Source organism: Gymnoscopelus braueri (assembly GCF_963280865.1).
Source record: "Gymnoscopelus braueri genome assembly, chromosome: 4".
Lineage (NCBI taxonomy): Eukaryota > Metazoa > Chordata > Actinopteri > Myctophiformes > Myctophidae > Gymnoscopelus > Gymnoscopelus braueri.
Genome location: NC_137605.1, coordinates 16,444,718 through 16,456,873, shown reverse-complemented (window position 1 = coordinate 16,456,873; position 12,156 = coordinate 16,444,718). Strand labels below are relative to the sequence as shown.

Genomic DNA, 12,156 nt, shown 5'->3' with positions numbered 1-12,156 from the left:
AGAAGGGTGTAGCCAGAAGAAGGATGAATGAATACAGATATGTGTGGCGTTTTCTACAGATACTTAGAATACCTTAGCTAGGTGTACGACAGTATGACGTCCAGTTCAAGGTATGCGTCTTCTGTTACTCAGTAGTATGTGTGAACTGTGATGCTTTGTTTTAATGAATAATGGATTGGGAGATGGGAGTGGCTTCACACACCATGACACCTACGTTTTGTTTTTGTGCCCACTCTATTGAGCAATTTTAACCACTTAACGCCCCACATTCTTTGCTGACTAGGCACTAATGATCTTCGGCGAAAATAGCTGATCTACAAGCTTGCAACGCGATGTGTTGTGAGCTCATAGATCTGCTATTACCAGCAAAAATGTTCACCCCGGAATAGGGACGCTAGGGTTCATGTGGTTAACCCACTTAAACCCCATGCATCCATATTCTGGGGTAAATTTTAGCAGAAAAAAGCAGATCGACAAGCTCACAAGCTTGTTGATCAGATATTTTCAGCTAAGTTAGTTAATGTAGAGCGAAAACAGAAAAGTCACTGGTATAGAGCCCAGAGGGACTCCGCTCGGCAATGTATGGGGTTTAATAGACGTACAGTATGACCTCTTGCTCGTTTCTCCGTGACCCTGTCAGAACACCCCACGACCTATGTTTGGGTCACGACCCACTGGTTGAGAAGCACTTGCTGTAGGTAGCATACTGCAATCACTGAAATTAAAATGTGTGTGTGTGTGTGTGTGTGTGTGTGTGTGTGTTGAACTCACAGACATACTCGGGTCTGTTCTGCGTGGTGGTCAACCCCTATAAGAACCTGCCCATCTACACGGAGTCCATCGTCGAGATGTACCGCGGCAAGAAACGCCACGAGATGCCCCCACACATCTACGCCATATCCGAGGCTGCCTACCGCAGCATGCTGCAAGGTACTGTCATCTTCTACAACAGCTTGTGTAATAGACATTAATGGATTCTCGAGACTAAAGCGCAATACATGCTCCTTCAAACGTCCGAACATTTCTTCGGAAAGGGAGTTGATATAAGTACAAATTGATCATTGTCTGAGTCACTCCGAGCTCAGAGCATTTCCTCGGAACCTGTGCACCTCAAGGTTGTCCTGACTCTCCGAACTAAAGTTTGGAAAGCCTTTCCAAACTGAAGGATTTTCCAACATCAGAAGGAGAATGTATTGGCCTTAGGGTTTACGATTCATTTCTCTTTTCTCTTGAGTATTTTGACAAGTCAACATGCTTTTTTATTGTACCAGTCTAGCTCAGGGTTCCCAAACGTTTTCAGCTCGAGTCCCAAAAGAGAAATTTGACTCACCCTTGAATGAATTAACCACTTAAGCCCCATTGCAAAATAGTGACATTAGCCAATCTATAAGCTCTCAACGTGGTCACACCGCAACGCGCTGTGAGATCAGCTATTTTCACAATTTTAGAAATAGTTTTGAACATTTCTGAAAATCTTTTGAAAGATATTTGAAATAATAAGAAGTGTAGTAAAGATAAAGAAGGGACATTTAGTCACAACCCAATAAAACGGGACCAACCCTATGTTGGGACACACTGGTCTAGAGTCTATAGATGATGCTTTTCTGAAAGCTTCAGTTCATAGATGAGCAACCTTGCACGCTATCAATAGTAATGAGCTCAAGGGTCACAGAGCCATGGTGGCCACCGGACCCCACACACACACACCACACACACACCAACACTACCAACTCAAATTCACTTATTTTCTGATGCTCCGTCAAACAGCGCCACCTCTGGAGTGAATGTCGGCCAGCTGATAATCTATGCACATAAAACGTACTTTCCAGTTACACCAACTTTGTTCTTGTAGGTTGGTTTTGCACAAATAGATAATATAATATAATATTTCATATTTATATAAAAGATGGCCGGACCGGGCGCCTGGGTTCCGTTGCGGCGTGTCGCGGGTCGGGTCCCTTTTTTTAATGCTTGAATTAGTTTTTAATTTATTAAAAATTGTGAAATTTTGGGGGGAAATTTGAAAATCTATTGCAATAATGATAATTAAATATAGCTGCAAGCAGCAATACTGGGGCCAATAAATGTAATATGTAAAAACCGAAAAAGCCAGAACTGCAAAAACCTGCGGAAGAATAATAAAATCAACAAAAACAAAAGGGGACCTACACTCTACGTGCTTTAGGGGCCCCCTAAAAATAAATGTAGAAAACGGATGTACCTTTTTGGGAACTAGTGATTTAGAGGAATCAATCAATTAAAATTTTGACTCTTCCTATAAAGCAACATCAGCAAATGTGCTTCTTTTTAGATTATTTCCGTAATGTGGTAGTCGCCAAAATACTACTGATTATTTTTCGTCTGTGTAGTTGATTTGAAGGTGAGGCAGGCAAAGTGACAAATTACAACCCTGTACATTTAGTTGTGGCGATGATGGCAGCAACATATTTGATTATTTGTAACAGTACAAGACAATCGTCAAACAGTTGTTCAGAGGTACTTCTAATGTCTCAGCTGTCGCACTGAGTTGATGATGGAACGAGTCAAACATTTTCAAAGTAATCATTTAAAACCAGTCAGCCTTGGACTTAGCAACATTTGTGCTTCAGGTCATGTTGTCACCCTCTGACAGGACTGGCTGGATGAGCTCTGACATGTTCAACTGTTTCATTCAACTCTTTTTCTTTTTGTCTCTCTCCTTTGTTCTTTCACTTTGTTTTCTTTTTTTTTTGTCTGTTCTGCTTTTCCTCTCTCTCGTTCCCTGTCTGTCATTATTACTCACTTGTTCCCTCTCCATCTCCTTTCTCTCTCTCTCTCTCTCTCTCTCTCTCTCTCTCTCTCTCTCTCTCTTTCTCTTTCTCTTTCTCTTTCTCTCTCTCTCTCTCTCTCTCTCTCTCTCTCTCTCTCTCTCTCTCTCTCTCTCTCTCTCTCTCTCTCTCTCATGCTGTAGGTGTGTGTTAACGTGTAATAATTGAACCTGTAGGACTAGTCTGAATTCTTTGGGAGTTTGTCCGTGGGAATCTTAGAAGAGACAATGTGAGCCATTATTATCTTAGTCAGTGTAGTGTGGATTCCTGGCCTAGCAACGCAGTGAGCTAACTTCTGTTGTAATTGAAGACAGTATGAGGCAAAGACAAGTATCCTGTCATGACTTTTGCGCACCTATTTATAGTTCGGTCAGACATATCTGGGATTTAAATAAAAATATATAAAAATATATTATGAGCAATAATCTATCGACGAGCATATAATATGATGCAAAAAAATGGACACACTCCTGCTCACATAGTGTGTGGGTGTGTTGTTTGTTTTTGTTTGTTGCTTGTTTATTTGTTTGATTGCAAGATCACTTGATAATGGAATGAGTCAGTAGGCTATCTGAAGAGATGATTAACCCCCCACACACACGCGCGTTGCGATGTTACATGTTGTGAGCTTGTAGATCTACTATTTTTTAAAATGTTCACCTATAACGACATACCGAAAACAGGGACGCCAGGTTGGAAGTGGTTCAAGTATTGGCTGTTTTGGTTCAAACAAGGGCACAGCAACACGTGAACCTCTACTTCTGAAAGGTTAAAGAAACTGTAATGAGACGAAGTTTTGGGGTACCAGAAACAGCAGTCTTTCTCAGTGGGAGTCTAGGAAGTCTTGTTCTCCTCCTAATCTCTGTTCTCATGGAACAGTGCATGGAACTTCATGTGTTGGTATTCAAGTGTGTCCCGGTTTTTGGGGGACGTTGATAGGTTGGACGTTGCCTGTTGAGCGTCAATGAACATTCTCTGACATTGCCTGCCGGTGTTGAAGTCACTGGCTTGGACAATTGACAAATTTCGACAGGTTTGGCGTGAGACCAGGTTGTTGAACCTTTTGCAAGAAGTCTTTTTGCAGCCATGAGCATGTTGTATGGAAGAGACGGTCTGTTCCCTAACTTCTGCCTGAACAGCTCGCGCATATTATTCTTATGTGTTTGTGAGTGTGTATTGTGCAAAGGTTGTGTGTATGTGTTTGTGCAACTTGTGTGTGAGTTTTGAATTTGGAGATGGTCCACTTGCACAGGCCAGGAAACTAGGGCAGGTGGGTGCTTAGATAACCTCCATTCCTCACCTCAAACCTACAATTAAAGTCACACTGAGAGGCAAAGGACTGTGATTAAGGCTTGCTGATGAGGTTTTATTTGTGTGTAATAAGATCTATATGCAGGGGTGGGCAACCGCTTTGGGCATGTGATCTACTTTGCCTTTGGAGGCTGAGTGAACATATCCACCTCTTAGCTGCTAATCAGAAAATAAGGCAAACACAGAATAAGTCAAGTCATTTAGTGCTAATAATGAAGTCAAAATAAATGCTGACTATCTCTGGTGAACAGCTTTATGCACGTCAAGAAATGAAATAATTGGTTTTTGGACTACTTTGAGCCTGGCGTCCTATATCCACCCAGTCGGTCACCAGCTGAGACCTGGGAACCACCAGTCCACAGACCGTAATCACTTTCAGCTTGTTCGGGCATGTCATCACTGGCGGAAATTTTCAAAGAAATATGAAAAATTGGAAACATTTCAACATTAAATATATTTTTAAAGAAAATAAATAAGCAGATCTGTAAGCTTACAGCATGTCGCACCGTGACGTGGTGTGAGCTTGTAGATTGGCTATTTCCCCCATTTGTTGTACGACAAAGTTTATAGGGCTTAAGTGGTTCATGCATAATCATTTGCAGCCTACTGGTTGCAGATTCTAAGTCCAACTATCCTTGAGCAGGTTTCTCTGGATAAGAGCATCCGATAAATGACTAAAGCTCTATTCGCACTGGATTAAAAACACAGACCTCTTCCGTAATTATTACGAATCACCTGAGGTCCATCAGCAATACTAATCCAGTGCGAATAGGACTTTTAATGTAAATAGAGGTACATGGTGTGACTATGATATAACACTGACATTTTATTCTGATCACTTTCCTTCCACAGATAGAGAGGATCAATCCATCCTTTGCACGTGAGTAGACATGGTGTAGTAGTCTGAGCATGTGCTTGCTTTGATTTGTGTGTGTGTGTGTGTGTGTGTGTGTGTGTGTGTGTGTGTGTGCGTGTGCGTGTGCGTGTGCGTGCGTCCTCTTGCAGTCAAATGTGTGTTTTCCTGTGGCCAACCTACACCTCTATGCAATTAGTGTATACGTGTGTTTTGTGTATTTGTATATGAACACATACATGCATGTCTCACCGATTCAGTTACAAAAAATCTATTTTTGCTATTCGACGTATGACAACGTACAGTATATATGGATTGCCTTAGGTGGTGAACTTGGATACCTCTATGGCAGGGGTTCCCAAACGTTTTCAGATCCAGACCCAAATGAGAAATGTAACCCTAACCCTCTCCCCACAACCCAAACTTACAAAAAAAATTACCTACAATAGTAGATCTACAAACTTTGTATTTATTTCTAAGATGATCCTATATTGGCATCATGTTTGTTTATTTGAATTGATTGTTTTATTTTTATTTAAATTGTATTTAAAATGTATTTGATTTAAATTGAAAGAATCTCTAAAGGTTTCTAATATACTGACGTAGTGGGGTTGAGATGGTGGAAGAGCCTTTATGTGCATGATTTGTTTTGTTCGATTGTTTTCTTGTTTTGTGTTGTGCTTTGAGGACCCCCTCGAAAATGAGATGCTGCATCTCAAGGGGCTTAATCCTCCATTGAATTTCAAAATAAAAACTCAGTGTGTCGCGTCGTTGTGAAAATACGACCACGTATAAAATAGGACTTAAGCAGTAAATGCATCTTTGGGGGAAAACGAAATAATTATAAAAAAATCTCAATTATAATAATAATAGAAATTCTGGGATATTTACTTGCAACCCAGTCTGCATCCCAAAATGGGTCAGTGCTCGAAACACTCCTCTAGTGTCTATGGTTATGTACATGTATGCATGTGTACAGTGCACATTAAACGTATGTTTTGTGTGTGTGTGTGTGTGTGTGTGTGTGTGTGTGTGTGTGTGCGCGCGTGTGCGTGTGTGCCGTGTCTTCCTAACATATGTCTCTCTGTGTGCGCCATACGTCTGTCTCTTGCTGTATGCTGTTCTTCCTTCCTGTCTTTTCCTGTCATTGTACAAGATCCCAGTATAGGTTCATCCTGGGTCAGAGTTGGTCTTTAACTCCATTCTGTGTGTTCACATGTATTTTTACCAACAGTAACACAGTACTACTGCCTCAGTACATCCTGAACACCTGCTCTCTGTTTACAGCTCTGTCCTATAATACACTGCATGGATTCTCTGTTCACTAACGCAGAAGGCTGCTGTGTGAGGTCATGCGTTTGTGTGTGTGTGTGTGTGTGTGTGTGTGTCTGTGTGTGTGTGTGTGTGTGTGTGTGTGTGTGTGTGTGTGTGTGTGTGTGTGTGTTTAATGTGCGAACAGATGCTGTTTTTGTAACTATGACCATGTGTGTTTACATGCCTGTGCTCTTGTGCAGGAGACATTTTGTTAATAGAATGGGATTTATTGGTGTTTGTGCATGGATGTATGCACACATGTGTTAGTGCATGTGTACATGTATGTGTGTGTATGTACAGTAAATACTACATACATATGGTAGAGTGTAACGGTAAAAGAAAAAGGTAGTAAAATAATAGAAAATAATGAAATAAGCAAAATATTTGTTAAGGAACTGAATTATAATATTCAACTTGATGTTTAGATGAGGTATTGCCTACAATGCCAACATGCTGGTTCTCAGCAAACATGCACATCTGTCTCTCATTTGCTGCCTCCTTACTGTAAATCCCTCTGCCAGATTTGTGCTCATAAATTAGTCATAAACAGGGGGAGTGTGCAGAACATGCAGCTAGCCTAACCATGTTCCACTGAGGGGTGATGTGATGGGCAGGTCATTGTAGCTCTCGGTAATGTAGCTCTGAATGTTCATCCACCAGCCATGAGCAGATGCCTTGGACAAGTCAGCAGTGATATTAACATTCACGTTGTGCGGTTTAAATTGAGCCAACATGTTTGACATGTTTCCAGCAGCATAGCCAACTGCTACTGCTGAACACAGTGCTGGCACATTGCTTTTGTCTTTCTCTGTTGTTGTATTTCACCAAAAAAACAAAAGTGTTGTTCCCAGGCTGCCAACATGACAGGCTTTAGGGCTAAACGTGCTTTCTTTGTAGTGTTCTGTGTGTGCAGTATGCTGCTCTGTTTGTTTGTTTTTTCGCCACTCTTTCGGTACACGGCCATAGCCGTGGGAAGTAGGGGTGCTGAGGGGGCTGCAGCACCCCCTAAAAATAATATATGAAAAAAATAATAATAATAAAATAAATAAATTATAAAAACAAATATTAAAAACTTTTTTTGCATAGTGTGTCTGTTATTGTTGGTCGTTATTTGGGGGGGATTTAGTGCAATATGTGTTCTGGGACTGAATTAAGCGAATTAATGTAAGAAAACCCCCCCAAAAAAGTAACAAACCCGAACACACGCTTTAGCACACAGCAGCACTCGAAACCTAAAACGTCTTCCCACGGCCCTGTACACGGCCGTACCGAACGAAAGCCCTGTACCGAAACGATTTGGTACGAATACGTGTACCGTTACACCCCTAATATACTGTATATGACTATCTGTTAATGTAAATGTCTGTAAATATTCTGTGTGTGTGCGTGTTCCAGTGGGGAGTCTGGTGCAGGCAAGACTGAGAACACAAAAAAAGTCATCCAGTATCTGGCTCATGTGGCCTCCTCCCACAAGACGGGCACTCTGGGAAGAAACAAAGAGATGCAGGTATGAAACTAGGACTGAATGCTATTAAACAAGTAGTCAATGCAGATAGTAGATACTGTATGAAAGAGATGAAGTTGATTTAGGTTTGAGACAAGGAGTCAGTGGAGGTATGAGGTATAGAGACATAGAGCAGGAGAAGAAAGCCGAGAACACAGTTGTCTTTGTAGCTTGTTTGTGAAATGGATAGTTTATTAAAGAAGTATGGTTATAATAAATGTAACTGTAATAACGTCACAGTGTTTTGTTGCCATATTAACTTCTATTGTTGTCTTCTTCCACTATTTTCTGATTTAAATCCCAATACTGTGGGAGTCTTACCAGGGCAGAGAACATTAAAAAAAAATCTCTTCAGCTACTGCCCTATTTTACCAGCCAAACAGGAAAATGAAATGGCTGGCAGTGTAGACAAACTAACCAGCATTGTGTTCATATCCCACCCAGTCTGGAGTGTTCCCTCTAGTCAATGACGCCTGTATGTCATTTTAATAGATGTTCTTGTGTCAATCTAACTCTTGCTCTTGCTTCCCCCCCAAAAAATGACTTATTTTCTATCAATTACACACCCCATGAAGCCTTGAATTCATGGAGATATTTTTGTTTTTGTCGCATTGCTAAGCCAATACTTTTCATCAAATTATTGGCTTAGGAATGCGACAAAAACAAAACAAAAAAATCCATGAATTCAAGGCTTCATGGGGTGTGTAATTGATAGAAAATAAGTACTTTTTTGGATGAACTACTCCTTTAACATTTTAACTTTCCTCTCTCTCCTTGCTTCGCTTCCTATCTCTCATGCTCATGTTCAGACGGATGGCAGTAAGTCTCTGCCACGAGGTAGTTTAGTCAACAGGGTGAGTGGACCCTGTTCTGTCCCTCTCTCTTCTGTACTTTTATTATCTGCCTAATGATCTCTCGTGATCCTAACCGACTAACCCACAAAATGATCTCAAACCTGAAAGGAGCCTTTCACCCAAAACCCATCTCAGCAGTTTCTGTGTCTCAGTCTGTCATTGGAATTTAGACTGGATAGACTGTAAACTGCAGTCCTATGAGTTCATTAGATATTGTTTATAAGGCTTTCACATATTTTGTAAAACACATACGAATTCAAAGTATTATTTGTATTTTCTGTAAAGGCAAACAAATGACTGTGATACAGATACAGGTTTTTGGAATGTGTGTGAGATTATTTGCTAAATAAATCGACCAGGTGTATTTTGGTGAAATTCTCCTTTAGACGGTTTACCACTGAAATGACAATCCTTGGACTGTATCTTTTGTTTTTTTCCTTTGTTTGTTTTGGCTTTTTGCTGTCTTGTTATAGTTTTATTTGTTGTTTGTTTACCTCATTAATTTGTTCACCCTTCCACCCCACCCCACATTTTTTCCCCCTCCTTCAACTGTTTTCAGAGTGTACAATATGTGAGTATTCAACATATCCAGTCTGCTGTTATGAGCTTCAGATAAAATCATGGGTGCTTGAAGATAGATCTGGAGTGTAAAGAGCTGATGTGACTCCTTATCGTACAGATAAGTTGGGCTGGGCAATAAATATGATTGCGATGTCGAGATATAAGACTAGATATCGTCTGGGAGCTTGTAGATCAGCTATTTTCAAATAGCCTAGGTATGAAATAGGGCTAAAGTGGTTAATGTTTTATAATGTAATCATTTATATCTGCAAAGTAACTAGTAACTAAAGTTTTCAAATAATTGTAGTGGAGTAAAAGTACAATATTTGCCTCTGAGATGTAGTGGAGTAGAAGTAAAAGTATAGACAATTGCAAAATACTCCAGTAGAGTAAAAGTGCCTAAAAGTTTTACTTAAGTACAGTACTTGAGTACATGTACTTAGTTACTTTTACACCACTGTCGTGATATGACATAAGCATTTGTCTTCTCCTGCTTTAATCACTTAAGCTATATTTATACTTAAAAAAACTTTTGATATTAATGTGACAATGCAATATTATTGGCAATTTGTACAATATTGTTTGGTCCATATTGCCCGGCCCTACAGATAAGGGGATCATTTCAACTCTGTATATATATTTCTGTTTGTGCGGCCTCTGAATGAAGCCCTGCCTTCTAGGGTTTCTCTATGCGCTGTTGGCTTTGCTGTAGCATCTCTGGGTGGAGGGCTGTATTTATAGAACAATAGCATGTAAATGCAATAGGTATTTACCTGTAGAGTAGTTCTGCTTTCCTTTCTGAGAAGTTGTGTGTGTGTGTGCGTGCGTGACCTTGAGTGGACTTGAGTGTGCATCTATGTGGGTTATAGTTTTGCTTCTCTTGCATACTGTGCCTGCTTTTGCCACCTAACCCCCCCCCCCTACCCAACACACACACTACATTTATTCCATAACCCCAACCTCCACTAGATCCCTAAACGGGACTGTTTTTCTAGTAGTTCTAGTCCCCGTTGAATTTCAGACCATTCCCGGCCGTTCCCCCAATGGTTTAATTTCTGACCTCCCGCTCCCGCCCACAGCGATGTATTACGTACAGTCTAGTCCCACAATATTTTCAATAGGACCCAAATACATTGCCGACAGAAGTGGGCTAGCGTGCTCAGTAGGTTATTAATAAAGTAGGTGCATATTGCCTGTCAGTAACGACGTTCCGAAATTATGATCTCCTCCTCCAGTTCGTTTACATTCTTTGTCAGTAATAATTGAGAAATGTCGGACCCTTGCTTTGCTTTTGCTTTGTTATCTCCTGCTTTGGTGGTATAACTGAAGAGTCTCCTTACATAATGACACATCTGCTGTTTGAACAAATGATGATGCCTTACTACACACAGCATACAACTAAGCTAACTAAACATTAAAAAACATGAGCCATATAGCATTATGGAACAGAGCTCTTCAGTTGCTATTAAGCCAATGTTACCGTATCTTTCTAAAACTGAATGCAACATTGTTTTTACTTTGAATGGTGACCTTCCAGGATGCATTTAGACTTCCATGTGGTGGTGAATGAGGCTGACACAGAGTTGTGTGTTCCCAGTGTCGGGTGTCTGATCCCGGCTGTGTCCTGTGCTGTCTGTCCCCCAGGGGGAGCTGGAGAGACAACTTCTGCAGGCCAACCCCATCCTCGAGGCCTTCGGGAATGCCAAGACCGTCAAGAATGACAACTCCTCCAGATTTGTAAGAACAGGGTCTGGGTTTAGTAGTTAGTTTCAGTTGAATGAAGACCAGAGTTATAGCAGTAACACAAAAACACAGACATGTAATAAAATTAAATAAAAGGTACACATATTGTACTTACAAGCAGTGTTGCCAGATTCTGCAAGAGAAACAAGCAACCAGGTCTAGGAAAACCAGCCCAAAAGAAGCGACTAGGGGCCACATGAGCACTTTAACATATACATCAGCTATTTGAAAATAGCAGATCTACAAGCTCACAACGCGTCGCGATGCGACGCGTTGTGAGCTTGTAGATCGGCTATTTTCAAATAAAATCGTGCGGGGAAATTATAATAAGCAGATCTGGCAACCCTGCTTACAAGTACAAATACTTGTCCACCGCCACAGAGGGCTGGGGTTCGATTCCCAGCAGTGGTACCTCAGATTTGTCTGGGTGCTCCTAGACAATACGCAGTGCTTGTTGGTGGGAATCCGGCAGGGGAACTGTGTCGTCGTCACTGAATTGGCTGGGGAGATAACGTGAACCTCTGTGCTGATTACATGCTACTCGTGAAACTCCTCGCTGTGAGGTGTCAGGTGGTTCAGTAGGGGATGTGTATGGGTGTGTGTGGTGGTGGGTGGGTCGGGGGGGGGGGGAGAGAAAGGGAGAGAGAAAGATGCAGTGAACAAAGAGAGCAAGCAAAGGCAATGTAATATGTATAATATGTTAAACAACATATTAACGTGTCTGGAGGTGACTTAGTTATCAAGTGAACATTAAACAAAACTTTCCCCCTCTCTTCAGGGTAAATTCATCCGGATTAATTTTGATGTGGCGGGCTACATCGTCGGTGCCAACATTGAGACCTGTATCCTTTGATGAAGTTCTGCTCAGAAGAATTGACTTCCGTGTACTCGTGTAGTAACTATAACAGTAAGAAAGTAATAGCCAGAACTCCAAAGTCCATCTGGTACTTTCTTTTATTACTTTCTTGCTGTGAATCTTCGTGAGCCGTGCACCCGGCAAACTGTATTATGTACGTTTTTGTTTTCGATAGTAACTATAACAGTCTGGGGTCTAGCATAGCCTTTTACTAATGTTGTCTTGGTGAAATTGGTTTATTAACATGAGACATATTGACAGACATGGTAGATGATACGTTAAGTAATAAGTATGCACTGTAATAGACTATCAATCAATCCACTGATGGATTAAATCCTTGTTTATAATGGTAA

The 12,156-nt window shown here is 40.9% G+C and overlaps 1 protein-coding gene across 2 annotated transcripts in view; it reads left to right on the top strand.

Annotated features, from left to right (window-relative positions):
* The first annotated feature begins 779 nt into the window (after positions 1 to 779).
* Positions 780 to 12,156, top strand: part of myh14 (myosin, heavy chain 14, non-muscle) — a 48,002-nt gene continuing 36,625 nt past the window's right edge. For both annotated transcript variants that reach the window (XM_080427005.1, XM_080427004.1), the window contains exons 1-6: positions 780 to 930; positions 4,971 to 4,998; positions 7,681 to 7,792; positions 9,203 to 9,214; positions 10,849 to 10,941; positions 11,726 to 11,789. In XM_080427005.1, the coding sequence (XP_080283131.1) occupies positions 849 to 930; positions 4,971 to 4,998; positions 7,681 to 7,792; positions 9,203 to 9,214; positions 10,849 to 10,941; positions 11,726 to 11,789 (391 nt within the window). In that variant the 5' untranslated portion in view covers positions 780 to 848. The remainder of the gene's footprint in view (positions 931 to 4,970; positions 4,999 to 7,680; positions 7,793 to 9,202; positions 9,215 to 10,848; positions 10,942 to 11,725; positions 11,790 to 12,156) is intronic.